The sequence below is a fragment of the Chroicocephalus ridibundus genome, chromosome 4 (genome assembly GCF_963924245.1).
Source record: "Chroicocephalus ridibundus chromosome 4, bChrRid1.1, whole genome shotgun sequence".
NCBI lineage: Eukaryota > Metazoa > Chordata > Aves > Charadriiformes > Laridae > Chroicocephalus > Chroicocephalus ridibundus.
In genome coordinates, this window is record NC_086287.1 from 38,102,024 (window position 1) to 38,123,507 (window position 21,484).

At 41.3% G+C, this 21,484-nt stretch overlaps 1 protein-coding gene and 1 long non-coding RNA gene across 2 annotated transcripts in view; one reads left to right on the top strand and one right to left on the bottom strand.

The window, feature by feature from the left end:
* RASGRP1 (RAS guanyl releasing protein 1) overlaps positions 1 to 12,235 on the bottom strand; it is a 43,842-nt gene extending 31,607 nt beyond the window's left edge. The window contains exons 1-2 of the mRNA XM_063332659.1: positions 11,725 to 12,235; positions 9,206 to 9,375 (exon numbers count right to left, since the gene is read on the bottom strand). Coding sequence (XP_063188729.1) covers positions 9,206 to 9,375; positions 11,725 to 11,756 — 202 coding nt within the window. The 5' untranslated portion in view covers positions 11,757 to 12,235. The remainder of the gene's footprint in view (positions 1 to 9,205; positions 9,376 to 11,724) is intronic.
* Positions 12,208 to 17,920, top strand: LOC134514618 (uncharacterized). The gene is made up of 3 exons (XR_010070755.1): positions 12,208 to 12,332; positions 13,169 to 13,341; positions 16,462 to 17,920. It is a non-coding gene; the product is annotated as an uncharacterized LOC134514618 (long non-coding RNA).
* The last annotated feature ends 3,564 nt before the right edge of the window (positions 17,921 to 21,484 follow it).

The following is a 21,484-nucleotide window of genomic DNA, read 5'->3' on the forward strand; positions in this document are numbered from 1 at the left end:
TGAGAACTTTTTAATCAAATAGTCTTTTTCTCCAAAGCCTACAAAACGTAATTTGAGCGTTCAAGATTTTTTCAAAGCTTTAAATCATGATACTGGAGCCACGTGCAGCTTTTGAGTTGCAAGCAACTCTTGAATAATTCGAGTGCAATGCCTGGCAACACAGCTGTGCTGGCATAACCACTGATGGATAAGACAAATGAGACTCCCAGAACAGAATCAGAAACTTCTGAGGCTGGTATCACTATGGGACCACTGAACCCAGCTGCACGCTTAGCCCTTACTCATCCCACAACTGCAGGGTTTTATAATAAGCTTCTCTCTAACGGCATGATTGATCCTGGGGCAGCCAGTCATCAGATCCAAGGAAGCACGAAGTCAGCCCCGTCCAAAGGTTCAAACAGTAAGGGACTATCAGACACCAAGCTGCTTTCCTCTCAGGGACTTGAAGATATTGCAGATCGCTTAGATCTCAGTTCCTGGCCTTGGTTTTCATTACTGACGCATGCTCCAATCTACTCCTGCTCTAATATTTATGACTTACTGTTTCAGGTTTCCCTGCCTTACACACCTCAGCTTCCTAGTCTTTGCTCTAGCTTCTAGATATATTTCTGGAATTAGTGTTTACAGACTTTCTGGCAAACTACCTTCTAACCCAGCAGCTGGGGCATGCCTTCTCACACTGCCGCACCAGCAAGTTGGTTGGGGGTGGGCAAGAAGCTGGGAGGGGACAGAGGCAGGATAGCTGACCCCAGATGGCTAAAGGGACAATCCATAGCATATCACATCGTGCTCAGCGATAAGAACTGGGTGGAAGTTTGCCAGGGCTGCTGCTGCTCAGGGACTGGCTGGGCATCACTTGGCTAGTGATGAGCAATTAGAGTTTTTCACATCACATGTTTATCTTGGTTTTGTTTGGGTTTTATGATCGTTGGTGTTGTATTTTGGGTGTGGTTTTTTTTGTTTTTTTTTGGTTTTGGTTTTTTTTGTTTGTTTTTTTTTTTTAACTTAAACTGCCTATATCTCAACCCACGAGTTTTCTTCCTTTTACCCTTCCAATTCTCTCCCCCATCCCACTGAGGTGGATGCTTGGCTGATGAAACATCTCTTGTTCACCATGGACAAAAGAACCAAAGTTTCAAAAAAACCCTCTAGCTTCACTCCAAACTTAAAACATACCTAATCACCAGGTAGCACTATCAAATATCTGCATACAGAAGCAGCTCCCCAATTGCTGATTTGAGCTAGCTGCAGTGTGCCAAATTCTCATCAGAGAAACAACTCCACATGTGTTCAAGTGTAAGCTTTATTGACCCCATTGTATCAGTTGGTCTAGCACAGAGCTTATGTGTCCGAAGTACTGTTGCAGGGCATTTCTTAATATTATTAGTAAAGTTATCTGATAATTTTCTATGTCATTCAACCTAAACAAGTTTTTTGGTTTTGTTTTTAACGTATACTGTAAAAAGAGTAACACTACATACTGGAGATCGACATTAAACATAACTGGTTCTCCTGAAGGAAGGGAGAAGACAATCTCACCCATGCCCAACGTGAATACTTTGAAGGTGAACCTTTTTCAAAAAAAAAAAAAAAAGTAAAGGTTAAAATAGAAAGGAACTGCCAGAGGAGTTCCGTATTTCGAAAGAAAGATATTGCAGCATTATCTCTAAATGATCTTTCATCACAATATAGGTGGCACAAGGTCCTGCATTTTTCTTAACATGACCTCTATATACAGTTGAGTATTAAAACTGCAGTGTTCAGGGATTTCCGAAGTCATCTCCAATGATAGTGTAATCTTAATAGCTCCCAACAGATACCCTCTTATCTTTGCCTTTTGCCAACTATTACACTTGTACCTTCTTACCTCAGTAATGGGGAAAAAAAAACTGGTATCATGTTTAGAAAGTTATCCTAGCTTTTAATCTCCAGCCTGTCCTGCATAACAGAAAGATCTACTGAACTACATAACAGTCTAAGGGAAGCCTCTTCTTTTTCAGACTTTTTTAAAGGAATACAAAAATATGTCTTCACACTTGGCGATACACAGCAAAACACTGAAAGACTTCACACTAAAGCACACACAAACCAAACCAAATAACATAGACATTAAAATGCATGGGGAAGCCTAAAGAACAAGTGACTTATTTCTTGCTTCAATTTCATACCTAGATTGAGAAGGAGAAAGAATTAAATTCACAGAACATTCTCAGGAGAATGGATTATTTTCTATTGCTATCTAAGCTTTTTTGCATTGCTAAATAAAAGTGATATTGTTTTTTCTGAAGTTATATTTAGAGGTATAAAGATAGAATTTTCTGTCATATCCCTGTGGTAAATACAAGTAAATGGGAGACTGCTTTATAAAGCAAGAAGTCTAAGTTTTCTTCATTTTCTGTTATTACTTATTTCCTGACTTCGGAAAATTACATTAAAGAGACTGAAGTTAAATTAGCTAAATAGAAGTTTAAAATAAATATAAAGATATCTAAAGTTCCTTTGGGAAAAATTTTTCCCTAGACATCAGGTTAATAAAGAAATCTATTTTCGTTTTGGTACAATCACAATTAACTTTAATAGTTAGCTAAACAGCACTTAGTATTCTCCAGAGCAGTAACTACTCTTCTGTTCCCACAATGTCATGCATTCTACAGAGCAGTAATGACTCTTCTGTTCCCACAATGTCATTAATTGATCATTAACGTAGTTTCTGTTGCCAAGCAATACTAAAGTTTCTGCACTGTATTTGACCAAATCGCAGCCAGATTACTTAACACACGATGATCAACAACATTTTAACACAGAACAATACCGTGAACAAACTTTAACTACTTTTGGGGGGACTGGAGACCTAACATTCAGCCCAGGTTTCAGAGGCAGGGGGTGGGTGGAACCCTGCAAGTTTGTGGAGCGTGAGATAAAACCAAATGACTGTTCAGGCAAATGTAACAGAAAAAAGTAAATGACCAAAGTTGCCTTCTGTGGGTGTGCGTATGCCTTGAAAGACACTTTTGAGTCAAAATTCTGTTAGAATTTGGCATATGGTACATTTGGTAAAAGGATAAAGTCAGTAGTTGAACTGTGACTATTTTACTAGTTTACTAGTTCTGTAACTAGACAGAAAGAATGTACTTAAGAGTACAGTGGGTTTCTCTAGGTAACTGAAAGGGTAAAAACTGGATAAATCTTTAAAATTTAGAGGAGAAGATGGCTATTGTTCTCCTAATGAGTGAATTCTATTTCCTTGTTTGTAAAATGGATGCAATACTTACCTATGGCTATCAAAGAATTTTAAAGACTCAATATAATTTTGCACAATATTTATATAAAAGTGAGCTGTAAAAATAGTATCAGTTCACAGAACTAGACAGCTCTGCCAATGTAGTTACTTTTTATTTTAGAAAATGTTACCTATGATTAACTTGTACAGTTTTAGGCAGCTAGCACCTAAGAGCAACCAGCACCAGCACCTTTGACACATTTCTGATTTCTATCAAAACAATTCCGTGGCATCTTTCATCCTGATCAGTCTGGAAGTGGTTTCCAGAATTTCTAAGGTTTGTTTACAAACATCTCACTTTATCACACATTAAGGCAACACGCTAGTTTAGCACTGACCAAACACTGCAGAACAATTTACATCACAACCTACTCTTAGGCCTAGCTGTCTAAGAGTATTATGACCATTAGAAGTTGCAAATTGCACTAGGTTCACATAAATTCTATTAAGAACATTGCTAATCCTCGAGGTTATGATTTTTAACTTCTTTGAAAAGTAGTAGCCATGAGTTTAAATCTCATTTTAATTTTTTTCCATACTGAAGATTGACATAGCGGTATAAACAACTAACTCTACTGCAAACAGTTTATCATGGCTGAGCTGCCACATAGAATTATGCTACAGGCTCTAGGAAATATTCCGGTTGCTTTCCTTAAGCCCTTTACTTACAGCTCTCTTAAGAAACCAGACACAGAGACAATACACGGTGACTGGCATTTAAAGATGGTGTTTCGTGATTTCTTTTTTTCCACTGAGCACTCATCTTGTCTAGCAGTAACTGAAGTGCCTGAATTGTAGGATAAGCACAGGTCTTCTGTGTGCTACAGTAAACATGCTTCCAGTACTTAAATGTAAGAGGCGAATGAAGAAGATCTCATAGTCAAAGGCTAAAGACAGAAATACCTTCATAACATCAAAAATTTTGAGACTTTAGGGATTTCTCAGCTCTTAAATGACCCTCAGATGCTTTTAGGAAGACACAAGTGTTTGTATAAATCATGACTTTCAAGTGCACTCTCAGAATTGTTTGTTAGGCAGTTCTAAGTAACACTTCAGGACTTTACTGCAGACAAAGCAGGGAGATAGCAAATTGACACTATGCTGAAGATACATTTTGCCCTGATTGCAATAACGTAAAAAACCACTTGTAAAAACAATTTAAACAAAGGTTTTGTGTGGGCAAGGAAAAGGCCCTCCGACCCTACATGGTGTATAAGCTTGAATGCATATAAAAATATTTAATTGAATCTTTGAAAGGTATATTTGTTTAAAATAATAAGTATGCTTAAACTTTACTCAAGATAAAAAAAGGTACGTTTAGAAGATAAAGATAGGCGCTTACAGCCAAAGGAAGGAAAAAGGGACCTCTTACCATGCAGAAACATATAGTGATGATACAAATAGAAAAAAATATCTGCTAGAATAAAAACTGACTTGCTAACACATAGTCAAAACATCAAGCTCACAGTAGCATGAGCATAGCCTAGGGTCAAAAGTGTTATGAACAATCATTATTTCATTTCTATAGTTAGCAGATGTACAGTTAATAAATTAAGATATCCAGTGAAGTAAGCACTGCTGGCATATTTTTCCTCTTTGATCTGTAACGCTTTCTGGACTAAATATATGTTAACATGGATTTAGGCAGTCTTACAAAGATTGCCATAAGAAGAACTAGCAAGAAGTAGGGCTGTGCTACTAAGCATATGCTTCCTGTGTTCTACTGAACTGTCAGCATTAAATAGTCAATATGGCCGTGGACCAGCAAATTAGACCTTACTTTTTTGATTTCAATGACAAAGCTGATAGAATAAGTATCTTTACAACTGGGGACAAAGTAGGAGACAAAGCCGTATTGAATTTCAGAGAACTGTCTGCCAGTTGAAAGTACATTCTTTTCTTTTCCAGGCATTTTATATACTACCTAATGGAAAAACATGGATTCAAGGAGTTAAAGTCACTCTTCTACTTACAATTCCACTCCAGAATCACAGTCACTAAAGAAGATTTCCTCCAGAATAGATTAATTTAGAATAAATTAATTCTGTTCAGAATTAACCCCTCTGATGGGGAGTTTTCACTGAATCTAACCGTTCTACAGCCTCTGTATTTTCTAGTCTTTTCAATCATTTTACCCCTACCTCCTGTTCTTCCTCCTTATGCACTCTCCTCCCTTCTTTGATTTATCTTTTCCTCCACTTCCCTACTGTGACTTCTCTTTCTCTCCACACAATCACTTTCTCATCTTTAAAAGATATTGTTAGCTCCACTTACATGCTACACTTCCCCTTCTTTTCTAAAGCAATCACACGCAATGCATTTCCTTGTGCTCTACAGCTCCTCATGTCAATCCAGATCATAGCAGTAACAGCACACTGTAGCTACTTATAATGTTGAGAGATCTTCCAAGTCATGTAGAACATGTATTGACTAACTTTCCTATATAATCAAGTCTCTCCTCTTTAAATTGATGTGAGCAGTCTCAAGTCTCTACAAACCTTCTCCTAATCTCAGGACCAATATCCTTTTTTAAGACACTTCCTGCCTTCAGTCTCTTATCACGCTATTTTTCCTGAACTCTTCCCTTAGTTTACATCCTGGCTTTTCTGTTGCCTTTGCTTTTAGCAATTCATTTGCAGGATGATTCATCTTGCTCATCCTGATGCAACTTTTCATGGGACTTGAAGAAACCTCTACTTTCAGCATCTCCCTCTCATCATGCTATTGAATAAACACTGGTGTAATGCCAGTCTCTCAGATGTAGTGATCATCTACATGACTTCATGCTACTACCTCTTACGACGCTCACTGTTTCTGTGTCTAAAGCACGTGCCTATCATTCACCAGTTCAAGCTAAAGAACACCAAATTTGAGAGGTGAAAGAGCTTACACTAATCATCCCAAAGTAGATGTTTAAGTTAGTTACACTGAATAAGCTTTTAGTCTTTTCTAAAATAAATAAATAAATAAAGGCCTCCTAACTCTCTGCTTTTGTAATTAGCAGGTAAAACACCACCATTGTAATTCACACTATTCTGTCCACATCCTAATGTCATCTTCTACCCAGCACTTTTGTAGACCCACAGACAATATCACTAACTCCAAGATCCAATCTTTGTTCCTCGCCTCCTTAGCACAGGTCTTGGATTAACTTGGCTCTCTGGACAAAACTTGTCCTTCTACAAAACACCCTGGAATCCATTTACAGCACTGTGACAAAGCTTAGTCTTCTCACTCTTAACTTCAACTTTGCTTATCCCCCTTTCTCATTTTTTCCCCTTATCCATACTGTAAGATAAATAATTTATACTTGCGTTCTTCACAGCTGTAATTGTGGATTAATTCTTAATGCCTTCTTGGTTAGACCTTCTTGTGATATTTTCTGCATATATAGCAAAAGGCTGCCAACTTCCCCTTACATATCATTGTTGACAGTAGCCTCTTCCACACACGAGTTGCTTTTTTCAAATTTGCATAATTGAGTCTAGGAACATAAATCCAGCTGCACACTTTGTATAGGAATTGTATTCGTAATTGTATATGTAATACTAGCAAGTGCAGTATAATATTAACATGATGCAGTATATATTCTGAAATGTGATGCATCATCATCTCTATCTACTGCCTATTGTTCTCCTTAACCCTAGAGAGCATATGAGTCAAGCACTTTTTCTAGAAAGTAAACTTAAAATATACAAAGGAAATCTGTGCTGATGTCTTGGGGGGGTTCTGTATTTTTAATAATGGAATAAAACTTGCTCAGATACAATAAAGAATTTCTAGAATAATACAGAAAATATTACTGGTCATCAGATCTGAGACTGAAGATATAACATCAGTATGGATAGAACTATTAGAGTACAGTGTAATAGCTTTACTTTAGTACTATGTATGGCAAGAAACTCACTCAAGTTTAGTTGTAATCATTCAGCAACCATGCTTTTTTCCCCACCATTTTTCTGCTTACCCCCACCCCTCCTCAAACTCCCAGATTAAATTTTTTCTATCTCTTCCTTTATTGGCATGATGATGTGAATGAACTTTGCACAGTGTTTTTGTTGGTAGCCATGAGAACCTTCTGTAAGGAACTTCATTATGTAGGTTATCTATAGTTGTAACAGTTGCACTTTACAATTTATTTAAATACCCTACTGGGGAATTCCAACACAGCTTAAGAACATGCATAATATCATAGAGGATGTACAAATACAGATACTACTATGAATTGCCCAATGACGTGTCTAAATTTCTGCAGCACACATCATAATTCTAGCAGTCCTTAGTGAGTTTACGATTGTTTGCAGATGCACCACAATTCGCTTTGCTAGACCTACATACCACTTGTCAAGGTCCAAGAAAACCCTATTTAGTGGGCTATGGTAAATTTTCTAACTGAAGTATGAAACCCTTTAGAAAGATTCACACACACATATAGCTGAACTGGACAGGTACACTTGCTTTTCTTTGTCACCTGAGTCCTTATAATATATGGATGCGCAGGAATCTGAGAACACATAAGCATGTGTATGCTGATATACATAGAGTATTAAAAAAGTATTAAGATAATTAAGCCAACAATAACCTCCCATTCAGAGTTTCAGCTACACTACTTGAAATTAATCACTGCAATCATTTTCCTAGATTTTTGTAATGTTATATTTACAATACCTTTTTCATAAAAATGTGGGCACATTAATATTGGTCAAGTAGTCACAATATTAAAACTGTATGAAGGTCTTACACACACTTTAGATGTCTTATCTCACTGCCAGTGAACCAAAACTTGTAAGAATATGAATCAACATTTGTTTAGGAATCAGGGATTTATAGCAGTTCAGTGGATATGTTCTTATCAATAATTAAATGGAGGAGAAAAGATGCCAAAAAGAAACAAAACGTTACTGACAATTACATGTTTCATCAACTTTTCTCAGACGTGCATTTCTCTGCGCATGCTGATTAGTAGGTTTTAAAGTTAAAAAAAAAAAAAAGATTTACAATTAATGTGAAAGATTAGTCATTGTTTATACAGTATTTATGTGCTGTATCACTAGATCTGCACTATGTGTTACTATTTAACTATATAGATTAATTATTTCAGAGCTTAGTGGGTGTTCAAGTACACTTATAAGGACTACTCTGCAACTAAGACATTGCCACATATGCTTTATGAACAGCTCATAGCACTGAAAGACAGCATTAACAAACAGATGCACTACTTACAAGCAAATTATTCAGAATCATGTTGACTCCAGTACTAACACATTTTAACACTATAAAAAAACCCCACATTTACGAATGAAAAAGTTAGAAAAGGAAACTAGGGATATAGGTCTCAGGCAACAGTCATGCTTGTCCATATATTACAATTCTTACTGTAAAAAGACAAATGGATAACTGATAGGCTCAAAAAGGCATACAGCCGTGATTTTTGTTTGCATTCTTTCCCTTTTGTAGAGAATCAACTTTAAATCTACACTGATAATGCAAGAAGCAATCAAATGTTATTTTGCCTGATTTAAAAATAGCCCTGCTCATTTCAAAACGTTTACATTAAACAAGTTATTTACACACATTATGAGAATATTCCTGCAATATGCAAAATATAATGATTACTTGCTAAACTTTACCAAATTGGTGCTTGAAGGAACAACAAAACGCACACATAGAAGTATAAATAACTGGCATTTGTCTTATTCTCTCAAGAAAAAGCAGTAGCCACACTAATCTCTTCGCATATATTATACACACATGCATAAATAGATCCACAAACCTATAAAAACATGCCATCATCTACAGTATAGAAAATTCTCAGTTACGCCTTTCTACTCCACTGATAAATCATTGTAATTCACCAGCAAGTGACCTAAACGTAGCCAGAACATAAACAAATTAATACAATTCTAAAAACCTCCAGACACTCACCAAAAGACTGAATGCAGGTTTCAAGAAGATCTTCCAGAGTGGCCCCTTTGGCTAAGTGCCCCAACGGCATCATTGTGACCTGGGCAAGATTTGAAAGGCTGGGAGAATGACTGATCTGCTTCAGCTCAAGCGCTGATTCAGGGGCAGTGCTGCATGCTTGGGCAGGTTGCCTAAAAGAAAGCACAATAGCGAAGTAAATACAAGAAGATGGAGTGGTAAATTTTACACTGCATGGGAAAGGAGGAGAGATTTAAAGGATAATTAACTCCCTGTAGCTACAGTGGTGCTCTAAGAGATAACCCTCCCACTTAATACGTACACCAAAGAGACTGCTCAGTAATGGACTTTTTTTTTCCCCTCTGCTAAATTTGGATTGTAGAGCACACAGTTATAGAGTTCCTTGAATGATCTGTCAAGATTACCAGAAGTCTTGTGTCTTTGTTGGGGAGTTACGATTACAGCACAAACACAAAAACTCCTCAAACTATGTAACAGGAATATTGTTATACAGTAATCTACCACCACATATTTGCGTGCCCACCAGAAGTAAAGGAGAAAAAAAAATTATAACTATGATCAACTATTACACACATTGGAAAACACCAGAATAGTTTTATTAATTTAATTTGGAAAAATTATTATTAAGCAAACAAAATATCAGCACAACTTTACAGTGGAGTATTTCACAATTTAATAAAAAAATATTAATTTGCACCTGCTCTATATTATTATTACCTACTAAGTTGTTTTATAGTTGCATACATGCTAAACTAATGTTTTTAATAATAAAGGTAAAACAGACCAAAATAAAGCACATATATAGTTTTAGGCTTGTATTTTGATCATATAATATCTTAGTGCTCAAGAATGTGTATGTTTACAGATAATATTATAGGCTGTTCATTATTTGCATATAAGTTCATAATTCTTTATGAAATAGTAAATAGGCACATTGCTATGTCAATGAAAAGTGCTGAAAGATTTTTGCCTGCAAATAACAGGAACCAGTTCAAAATCTGACTTGCGAGCGTAACCATAAAGTTCACAAAAGGACAACAACCACTGCTGTTTCAATACAACTTGGGTTTATTTCAGGGACGTTTTACACTTCACAGTCTTCCTAAACAAGTGACTCCAGCATCTTTAAGACGCTATCTTAAACCTTGATACAGCTTTTCTTGGAACACTATGCAAGACTTTATTAATAAAGCTGACAGTCGTGGGAAGAAAAGGCACAGAAACATATCCAGTATGCATTACATACAGATAGGGAAGGTAAAAACACAAACATCCCTGAATGAAGTTAGGCACTCCTGGATGAAGTTGGAAATATGCGTGCCTTATGAAGATAGACTGGACCCTACCTCATCCCAGTGATCTTCAAAAGCCTTATCCTAAATTTCTGTCTCATTGGAACGCTGAGAAAGCCACAGAACTGCACATGATGCCGCTTAGAACCCAACACTGACCCCAGGCCTCCATAGTTTCAGGAAGAAGTCAGGAAAATATGGGCCTGATCCTGCAGAGGCAGTGACCATCACTCAGCTCCTCTATCCCTAAGCTGACAGTGGCCACACAAAGAATGTTTTCTTCCCTTCCCCCTTTCTCTAAATTTCCCTCTTAGCTTTGTGATCCGACTTCCTGTTCTAAAATAAAAAGAGCAAGGGCCCAAGCAGCTTTCAGGGGTTTCTTTCTACAAGCTTAAACCCCTCTCCTAACTTTTTTCAGTGCCTCTTCAACACAGGGCAGAGGATCCCTAGCAATGCAGTTGTAATAAAGGAGGAGTTACAGCAGAAGATACTGTAGGTCTTGGCGACACAGTGTAGAAAAACTAAAGTGTCCGCACCCCCAAAAAAGTTTACTATAACACTGTGGCCGACTTGGCAACACTGGACAGGCAAAACTCAGCCGGTGAGACGCCTGAAACTTTAAAAGCTAAAAATTCATTAGCACAGATCCCCTTGCAGCAGTTACTTGACATGAAAAATAGATTAAAGCAGTGCTGGGGGGGTGGCGGGGGTAGGACGACGAGCACCCCGCATTTCCACCGCACGCGATCTGGCGGTGGGGAAGAAGCCACAAACGACCGACCACCAGCTCGGGAACTGGCCCCCGGGTCAGGCGGCACTTCCCCGGCCAGCAGGGACACAGCCTGGCTCGCCGGCCCCGGCCGCGGCTCCCCGCCCGCCGCGCCCCCCCTCCCCCCCGAGCAGACCGCCGGCGCTGCCGCAGGTAACCGGAGCCCGGGCGGCCGCCTAGCCGCCCCCCCCGCTTCTTTTCCCCTGCCTTTCCCACCCGGGAGGGCCTCGGACGGCCCCCGGGGAGCCCCAGCCGCCCCGACTACCGCGCCCCACGGATGCCCACGCCAGCCCCGCCGCGGGGGCACCACGGCGGCCGCGCACCGCGCCCGTCCCCGCCGCCCCAGGCGGGCACCCCGCGCTCTCCGGGGTCACCCCCGGGACCCGCCGCCTGCCCCGCGCCGCGGCAACAGGGCAATAAAACAGCAAGGGCGAACTCACTGGTTTTCTCTCCGCCTCCCTAAGGTTCCCATGTCCGCGCCAGCCGCGGCTCCGCCGCCCGGCCGGCTCCGCCAGCAGCGCAGGGCGCGGGGAGACGCGGGGCGGAGGGGGTCGGGGGGAGCATCGCCTCCGCCCGCCTCGCCGCGCTCCCGCTCCCCGTCTCGCCTCGGGAAGAGCCTGAAACAGACTCAAGTGGGGCAGCGGCGGCGGCAGCCGCCACCCGTGACGAGCGAAGATCTTATCAGCAGAAGGAAGTACTGAGCTGCTGCCGGGCTGCTCTTCTCTGAAGCCACCGGATTTACCAGGTACCGAAACACGCTCACGACGCCGGGCTGTAGAGCGGCCGCAACTTTTTCCACGGCACAACTCGGGCCGGGCAGGGCCGGGCCGGGCAGGCCCTCCCCTGAGGGCGAGCCCCCTCCCCGCGGCGGGCTGAGCCGCCGGAGCTCACGCGTGTGCCTGGCAGCGGCCGCCGAGACACACGCCCGCCCGCTGGCCGGGGACCAGCCGCCGCCGGGCCACCTGTGCCGGGGCGGGACAAACGCAGCCGAGCGCTGGGACAAACGGGGCCACGGCGCAGGCACACCTCGCCACCGGGCCCCCCCCGGGTACGTGACTGCGGGTGGGGTGGACCCACGCGCGGCCTGGACCCGCGCGCGCTGATTGGCTGTCTCGCCGAGGGCCGGCGGAGGGGCGGGGTGTCGAGGGGAGGCGGGGGGGCGTTGGGGGGGTTGGCGAGCGCTCGCCTTGGCGAGTGGGTTCGAGACTGGGAGGCCGAGGGCAGGACGGGCCCCCTCCCGGCTGGCAGGGGTCTGGCGAGAGGCCTGAGGGGAAGGTGCCCGGGTGGCTCTGCTCGGTAGGAACGCACCGGGCTCCCCCCGCCGTGGTACTCCGCAGCTGGCAGCCAGCGATGGAGCAGGGGCACAAAACTGAGACACATTCACAATTATTATTTTTAAAGCCCCTGTGCTTATTCGGCACCTCCCGCTGTGCCTCCAAGTTTAATCGCGGAGCAAGGAAAGGGGAGCCCGTAGTTTTCATGGTCCTTGTAGCACAGCGACCAGTTTTTGAGAGCTCCTCCAACTCAACGTTGACCGCTCCGTCACTTCTGAGGAGAAATGACCGGGCAGAAGATTCGAAATGGGCAAACTCACCCCAAATCCTGTAACTTACAGTTTGACCAAATGGTCTTTTGTTGGGAAATAAACTCAACGGAGCAGTACAAAAGTACTGGGTCACGGGGCACCTTGGCTGCTGCATTGTCAAACAGCTTGAGAGCTCAATTTAAGTTCTAAAAAATCACTTAGGCACCATAATGCCATCATGCCTCACACTGAGCTCCAGACAGTTTTCATAAACTGTTTCTTTAATTTTAAGACTAACTGGTAAATTTCAGGTATTCAAAGTAATTCTCTGCCAACAATGAGGGCACATTTCTCTTTAGGTCTCCAAAATGATCAACTTTGCAGCGGACGCAGCTCACTGGCGTTTTCTCAGAGGCAGCTGTAACTACCATTATCAGAACAGGAGCTGTGCCAACCTGACTTGTGCTTTGCAGAAGACCTCCAGGGAAAAGGAAAAACCCTACATACTCCTGGAAATCGCATCAGTGATTCAGTAGGTGATATTCTTCTGAGTAAGTTTTAAACTCATTCCTAGCGTAGAGCTTGAAGGTCACTGTGGTTTAAGGCATACAAATACATTAATATATAGCTGAGAATACAGACCACATGGTCTGTGCTCTTATCTGTAGCAATTACATTGTTAAGTCAATCTCCTGTCCGAATTCTACTTCAGAGAAGTACATCCCAGCTATCTTTGCTTTCTTTAACACATTTTCCTTGAGAAGTTCATGTGCATGCATACACACACCAATAAATGGAGGTTTGACGGAAAGAATACTCTCTAGCTTTGTGGTCAGAAGGTAATCCATATGCAAATCTTACAGTACACAATCTCATACAACAATCCAATTGTAACTTACATGCCCACACAGCACTCTGACGTACTGATCCTTGAATGTGACATTCTTCAGATGAAATGGCCTCCTACTGTAAAGTAGATTCATGACTGTTTTGGGTCCTCAGAGGATCAGAGATTTGCTCTGTGGAAAGGCAAGATATTTCTGCTGTTCTCAAAGCTTCAATCAGTAGATGATTACTTCAAAATATAACTTCTGATCCAAGGGAGCCACGCTAACAGAGTTGGAAGATGATGATGACTAGGATGGGACATATTGCTCCCGAGAGAACATGACCAACGATGAGTTTTTATACTGTTGTGCTCAGATTCCTGGAAGATCTCGCAACGACAGTAACTTATAAATTGGATTTTACCATTGGAACCAAGTGAAGGGACCAGCATACTGCCTCAGAGCAAGCCGGATCTTTGAAGTTCTGTTGTACTGCAAGATGTGCCTTTCTCCCTCCAAGTTAGTGCAAGTCCAGAAACCTAGCTTGGCCTTGAAGTGGAGTGAAAATAATTTTCTTAAGCTGTTTTTTCATACCTACTTCAAGCTCTTTTAACTTGCCATCTTTCCTGGGTCCATGTTCCTGCTCTTTACAATGCGCCAACTAGTGGAGTTTGTACAGCCACATGGTCAGTTGCACACAAAAATTAATCATGGCAAAAAACCCAACCCAACTAAAAATGATACATGTTCTGCCATACAGTGTCAATTATTTAATTCACCACCCACTCCTGTTAGCTCAACTGCTGCCACAACTAAATAATGGCAAAAGAGCAAGACCACGTTTTTTTTCCAGTAGCTTTCACTTAGATCTGTTCTGCATAGATCATTGTAAAATCACAACCTGATTCTGAAAGCTTTTCAGTGTCCTTGTGGGATCGTGAATGAGAAGGTTCCTTGGCACTGACAGAGCATCTGCTAAGGGCTGGGGTCAGTAGACAACATTAGAAAGGCAAGCCAGGCAATCTAGTGTAGGAAGCAAGTCCAGAAAAGCGGAAAATCTTGCTAACTTAGTTGGAAAGAAGGACAGCACATGGAAAGTTGTGAAGAGTCACTGTATGGAAAGTCAACATACGTCATGCAAATAGCTAGTAATCAGAATCATTGTGTTTAACAAGCTGTTGTCAGTGAGGGCCTGCTAGCAATTGCACATGAAAAAACTTCTTTCATCTGAGCTATGATAAGCCAAAAGTGTGGCTATCCCGTATAGCTGATAGGAATAGCAGCCCTATTTAAGGCATCATCTAAATATACTTCTGTGTTATAATCAAAGTTTGTAGCTGTTAGAACAGTTTTTGTTGGTGTGAGTGTCAATTTCTGTTACAGCTAGTAGAGCATTTCTAGTGTCTTGCTCCAAGCCTGGGTCATAACTTTTGATTAGGATGATCTAGGCTTTGGGTGCTTTCACTAATTTCTCAAACATTTCTATTTTTAGAAAGTTGTAGTGTTAGTGAAGGTTTTGGTTCACTACCAAATGGTAGTGGCAATTCTCTTGCTGTTTTTCTCTTGACACACCTTTGCCATAGTGTCTAGGGATGGAATGTTCCACTTTCTGAAGCAATGTGATCTCTTAACAGTGTTAGTTTTTGTGACTTCATTACAAATATCTTCCTTCAATGGTGCGTGTTCTAGGGTGATTTTTTGGACAACTCGAGCTTTCATTTATAAGTGGGAGGCAATAAGACTCATACTTATGATTGCACAATGGGACCTGAAAGTGTAAGAATAGGACTGAGAGAGGGGATGGTGAATTAAGAAGACCGGACTAATCTTATTTGAGTGCTTTGGGTTGTCAGTAAGGTACCTCTGAGGTTCCAACTTTTCTGCAAGAACAGAAGGAATTGAGAGCACCCAATAGCCACTGCCTCCTCATGTTTAAGGACCATAGGTTTGTGTACATTATATGCAAGACATCTTACAAAGTTAGTAGCTATACTACTAACAGATCTACCTATCCAGTCTACCTCTTTATTGACATTTCTTCTGTAAAGGCTGCTTCTGTTAAACCTTTTAATGTCCAGCAGACAGCCTTGAGCTGAACAAGGTGGAAAAGAGACAAGACTAGAATTTATGGAAGAGGAAAAGGAAAGGAAAATTCTCAGGCAGGTCTAGAACTACTAGCAAGCACTTCTCTGCAGAACCTAGAGTAGAGCATGGAGTACCTGGGTCTCACTAGTTTTGGATTTTGCCAGAGCATTTCTTAGCTTATTTGCCAGCCATGAGTTCTCCACCACTCTCAGTGAACACTCAGGCTGTCATTACAGCTTCTCTGAGTCATTTTATCAGCTCAAATGCCAAAGGTCTGTGGGATGGATTGAATTGCGTCCAGCCCTAGTAATGACCCATGTAGGTATAAATATGCCACCACCTGATGGAACATCTGTGGTTTTCAGTCTTGGAAATTATAGGCAAGGCATGGTTTGTAGGTAAAGGTAATATCTTTTATCAGACCAACTAGCACAGTTAGAAGAAGACAAGGTTCTGAGTAGACTTGAAAAGGGCTTCTGCAGAGAATCACAGAATCACAAAATGACTGAGTGTGGAAAGGACCTCAGATCCATCCTCCTGCTCAAAGCACGGCCAGCTGTGGGACTAGACCTGGTTGATCAGGGCTTTATCCAGTTGGACCTTGAACGCCTCCAAGTCTGAGGACTACACAGCTTCTCTGAGCAACCTGTTGCAATGTTTGACTGCTCTCACAGTTAAAAAAAAAAAAAAAAGGAAAAAGATTTTATCTTATGTCCAATCAATATCTTTTCTTGTTTCAGTTTATTGGTTGTCTCTCATACTCCTGCCATGCACTGCTGTGAAGAACCTGGCTCCTTCTCAGTAACCTTCTCAGAAGTACTATGAGTCTGCTATTACACCCCCCCTGAGGCCATCTCTTCTTCAGGCTGAAGAGGCCCAATTCCCTGAGCATCTCCTCACAGGGCAAGTGCTCCAGCTGCCAACAATTTCAGTGGAGTGGTGAACTCGCTCCAGTTTGTCAGTGTCCTTATTGTGGAGGGGAGCCCGGAACTGGATTCACTCTAAAGAGTGCTGAGTAGAGGTGGTGTAATCACTTCCCTTGATCTGCTGGCTCTGAGCCTGCACATACAGCTCAGGGTGTTGTTGGCATTCTCTGCTGTCAGGGCACACCACTGGCTCGTGTGCTGCTTGCTGCCTGCCAAGACCTCCACCTCCTTTTCAGCAGTGCTGCTCCACAGACGGTCAGTCCCCAGCCTACACTGGTGCAAGGGTCTCTTCCTTCCCAGGTGCAGGACTATGCATTTGGCCTTGCTGAATTTCGTAGAAGTTCCTGTCAGTCCATTCCTTCAGCCTGTCTAGGTCTCTCTGGATGGCAGCCCTGCCCTCAAGTGTACGGAATTGTCATCCCAATTTGATGCTGCCGGCGCACTTGAGAGTGCATTTCATTGCCCCCCCTCCCCCAAACTGTTAACAGTGTTTAACAGTGTTAAAATGGACAGATCCCAGGACAGGTCTGTGTGCTACTCACTGCCAGCATCCAGTTAGAGTACAGCCCATACCCTCTGAGCCTGACCATTCAAACAGCTTTTTACCAGATGGGTATCTATTTGTCCACCCATCCAGATATCAATGTCCCAAACTGAATACAAGAATATTGTAGGAAATTATGTTGAAAGCTTTACTAAACTTTAAAAATATTAACATCTGGAAATCAGTCTACTTTTTCCTATGTTGTCCTAGTCAGTCTAATAAAAGGCCTTATCTCTACCTATACAGCTTATATGTGTCCTTAAGCCACAGTAGTTATGACAGTGTTACCATGTAGAGATGCCTCGTGAAGAATTGTGCAATCCAAAATTAGGAGAATCATTTGTCTCACTGTGTCTACGGATGTCAATATTGCCTTTAACTATGAAACAAGATACAATCTCTTTCATAGCATCTCTGCATCATTCAGATCATAGTATATGATCATATGTAGTAGGGGCAAATAAGGAGGCACACTGATGGGAGCTGTTGTTTTCAACTGCTTTGGTTACAGAAGGTAAACAGCTTGTAATCACTAAAGAAAGAGGACTGTAGAAGTAGAAATGTGGTCTGATGGCCGAGATAATTGAAAACTGCTTGTGAATCTTTGATGGACTCTCCTACAGTCCCTTGCTCTTGAAGCAGTAATGCTGAAAAAGAGTTTTCTACATATTTATTGACTGTATTCCTGAGGTTTTGGATGCTGACTGGCCGTTCTTTTATCTCCATAAATATGAGCATTCACTAGTGAAAATTAAATAAAAACATGTACTTAGATAATGCAAAGTACTAAGTAGTGCTAATTAATTTGTTTGAATAAAAAGCTCATAGTTGTCTCTTTTTGAGTACTGCAACTTCTGTGGCCTTTCCCTTGTGCCTCTGCTCCCTGTGTGAAATGGGAAAAACAATCTCAGGTACTTCACAAAGATGATTGATAAATTCTTTTCTTGACGTACAGCTGTGCTGGTAAGAATTTATCCAATTGCTTAGTAATACCCTGAAAATAATTGCATTCATGCTTGTGAAAGTGCTCATATATTCCAGTGATGCACACTATACACAAGTGCATGATTTTGCAACCTAAATTAGAGGTTTGGCATTCAGTCCAGGAAATTTGACACTGATAGGTGGATATATGCATCAGGCAGTGCATAACAGTGCACCAGTACCTGAGTTTCATCAGTACCCTGGCTGAGATTCTGGGCAGAGATTAACACCTCCAAAATGGCCAAATTCTTCTTCCCTTTTTCTTCTTTTCAGACAAAGAAGTGAGCCAGTCCAGGAAAATTTAGGTATTTCATAATTTTTAATAACTTAATTTCTCTTCCTTGTATTTTCACCCTGTACTCCCTGAAGGGGTTAAAAGTCATCAAAGAGTCTAAAGTTTGCTTTAAGAACCATGCCTAGGTTTATCATTAGTTGTTTGTACAGATAATTTGCAAGCTGCTGATTGGCAACAATCTTGCACTGTCAGCTATGTGTAACTGAAACTGTTAGATGTTTTTGTTGTTGTTTTTACTCTGGAAGACTTTAAATAACAGTGGACTAAAATTAATTGTTCCAGTAAGAAAAGCAATGAACATATATCTTGGTAATATATAAAAACATCAATTCTGGTAAGTCAGAAGACGTTGTTAGCTGGTGGCATTCTTCTGAGTAGAAGCACACTTTGATTTCTGTGGCTTTGAGGCTCAGTCCTACAAGTAATACCTCAGCCTTTGTACTGATTAAAGATTTTGAGGTTTTCCTATTTAGGGGAATGCTGAAATACAGTAAGCACTGATAATCTGCCTAGGAGCATCAACTGCCTACCTTGAATTGATGTCCACCTGTTTCAGATGTAGCACGTAGTGGGGCTGTCTTTGAGATACTATGATACTGCAGTATGCAGTGAAAGGTATTGATATTGCTAACTGAAAATTGTGTTCTCTATCACTAAAACCAAAAGCACATTTAATTTTGGCATCAGGGGCAGATAAAAGCTTTTACTTACTATAAGCGAGTCTAAGAGCATTGTCGTCATAATTTCTATTTCCCTCCCGTAGTCCATAGCAAAATAGTTTTCCATCCTTTATGGTCTTTCAGAATTAAGATATTTGATCAATTTTGATTCAGTTCTTCAGGATGCTTATATGTACATACAATTTACCATTTGATTTTGTTAAGAATGGCACAAAAATGAATCTACTTCCCTTCATCCTCCCCCTCCCCCCAAAACCCGAACCATGCTGCAACACCTTCTTTCTTAAATTGCATGTGTATAAAGTATGGAAAGATAAGGTGGAAATCAGCTGGTACCCTTGAAAGAACTACTGCCTAGAAACAGTTAGGCTCAAGATACAGAAAGGAAAAGCACAACAATACTACTAAGAATTCTTCTTTTTGGTTCACCATCTGCTTTAGAAGAACAAAACAGCTACTTAAACAGGATGTAGATAACATCATCCCAAACGTCCCTTTGTAAACATTTTCCAAGGAGACAGTGATTAGCTACTTCCTTTACAGGATATCTCTTGGTCAGCAGCAAGAGGCATGACACCACTCACTAGAAATACATTAAGTGTATTGTTTTAATCTTTTTAAAGTGTTTTCACAGATAAATTGTTGTGGATATAACAGTCCCTTCGCAGAAGTCAGGGGAGGGGGATAGTTTAATGTAATATTTACTTACATTTTTTCTATTTAGCCAATAGCAGCTAAAATTACAGTGCTCCTTCAAGTTGGAAAGAAATGCAGATGTGATTTCCGTGTGGTTTTTTTCTGACAGAGCTGCTTCAAAATTTCCAAACTGAGTGGGCAAAATTTAATTTTGCTGCTGCAGTGGCTGAAGCCAGTATTAGTGATTTCGCCCTTGTTATTTCCAGCAACAAAGTAGGGATTGTGTCAAGAGTGACAGTTGAGGTGAGGAGAAATGAGGAGTAATCACTGGGGTTTCACAGGGCGTGGGTGTGTAAGAAGTGGTGTTTCTCTGCCCTTTCTGATCTCATCTGCAGGGCAGGAGCCTTTTCCAAGGGGATTTCACCCTGAAGTGCAAGGATGTGCTGATTTGAACTCAATACTGGACTGAGTGCTGAAAATATACGTGGACATGACACACCATGCCACATAAATAAGGCCCATACTCCTCCTCTGCTGAAGGACTCCTTCCTTTTGCATCGCTTTAAGGGAAATGCTCTTCTCCCTTCTCACCAGGTTTTGCTTATGCCTCTCACTGTTTCTTTCAGTATGCTCAGTTTCTGAGTCAGTTGGGGACAAGAGGAAGTGAGACCGGAGGGGAGGAAGAGCATCTTCCCTCAAACCCATTCCAGCAACCCACCGAGCCCTTGGTGCTGGGGGATCAGCAGGAATGGAACAGGGTTAAGAATAAAGGCAGCGTGGCTGCATATAATAGCAGTGGCTGCCTAGGTCTGTTATTGATACAAGGATTAACAGCAAATTGTCCATTATTTAAAAGCAAAAAATATAGGCGTGGGCTGAAAATGGGGAGTTTACCAGCTGTTTGCATGCATTAAGGGAAAAATTTAATCTTTATAGGACTCCATTTGTACCTCATTTGCTGTCTTGTTCTCAGTTAGTCTGTATACATATGGCTCGACCTGGAGGCTGTATGCTTTGCAGGTACTACAGAAGGAAGGGTTGTTGACTGAAGAATTTATTTGGTGCCTTTTCAGTTGAACAAAACTGGTATTTCGTAATGTATTTGGAGCTAGTTAGAAAAAATCCAGTTATTTTACAAAGCGGTTTACAAAAACCATTACACACAACAGTACTTTGTTGACGTTCTACTTTGTCCCTGAAGAATATCATCAGGATAGGTCAATGCACTGGTCAGTCTCTATATTTCTTAGGGATATTAAGCATGAATGGAGAAAATACCTTGAAGAGGTGGGTGACCAAAATACTGGCAAAGCTGTGCTTAGACTCTTTACAGTTGAATAGTTAACACGCCTATGTTGACACCATCAGACTTCTACTTACAGGAAGGGAATGTAAGACCTGTACCTCAGTTTGCTGGATTTAATAGACACTTTGCAATAAATTATGTTGGGAATAGGATCAGGCAGATGAATGCAATAAAGAAAATTTTGAGTAAGCACAGATAATGGATCACCTTCGTTTGTGGTCTGTTGTGGCTAGATGTAAAATGAAGACAGGGAGATGTCAAATTACTTAGATCTAAATCATGCAGGTTTTCCTGAACTCCCAAGATCTTTTCCTTCTCCTCACGGTTTTAAGGCTCCTTATCTTCCAAGCTTTAAAGCAATGTATATTGTTTCCTGTTTTAAAGGGCTGCTC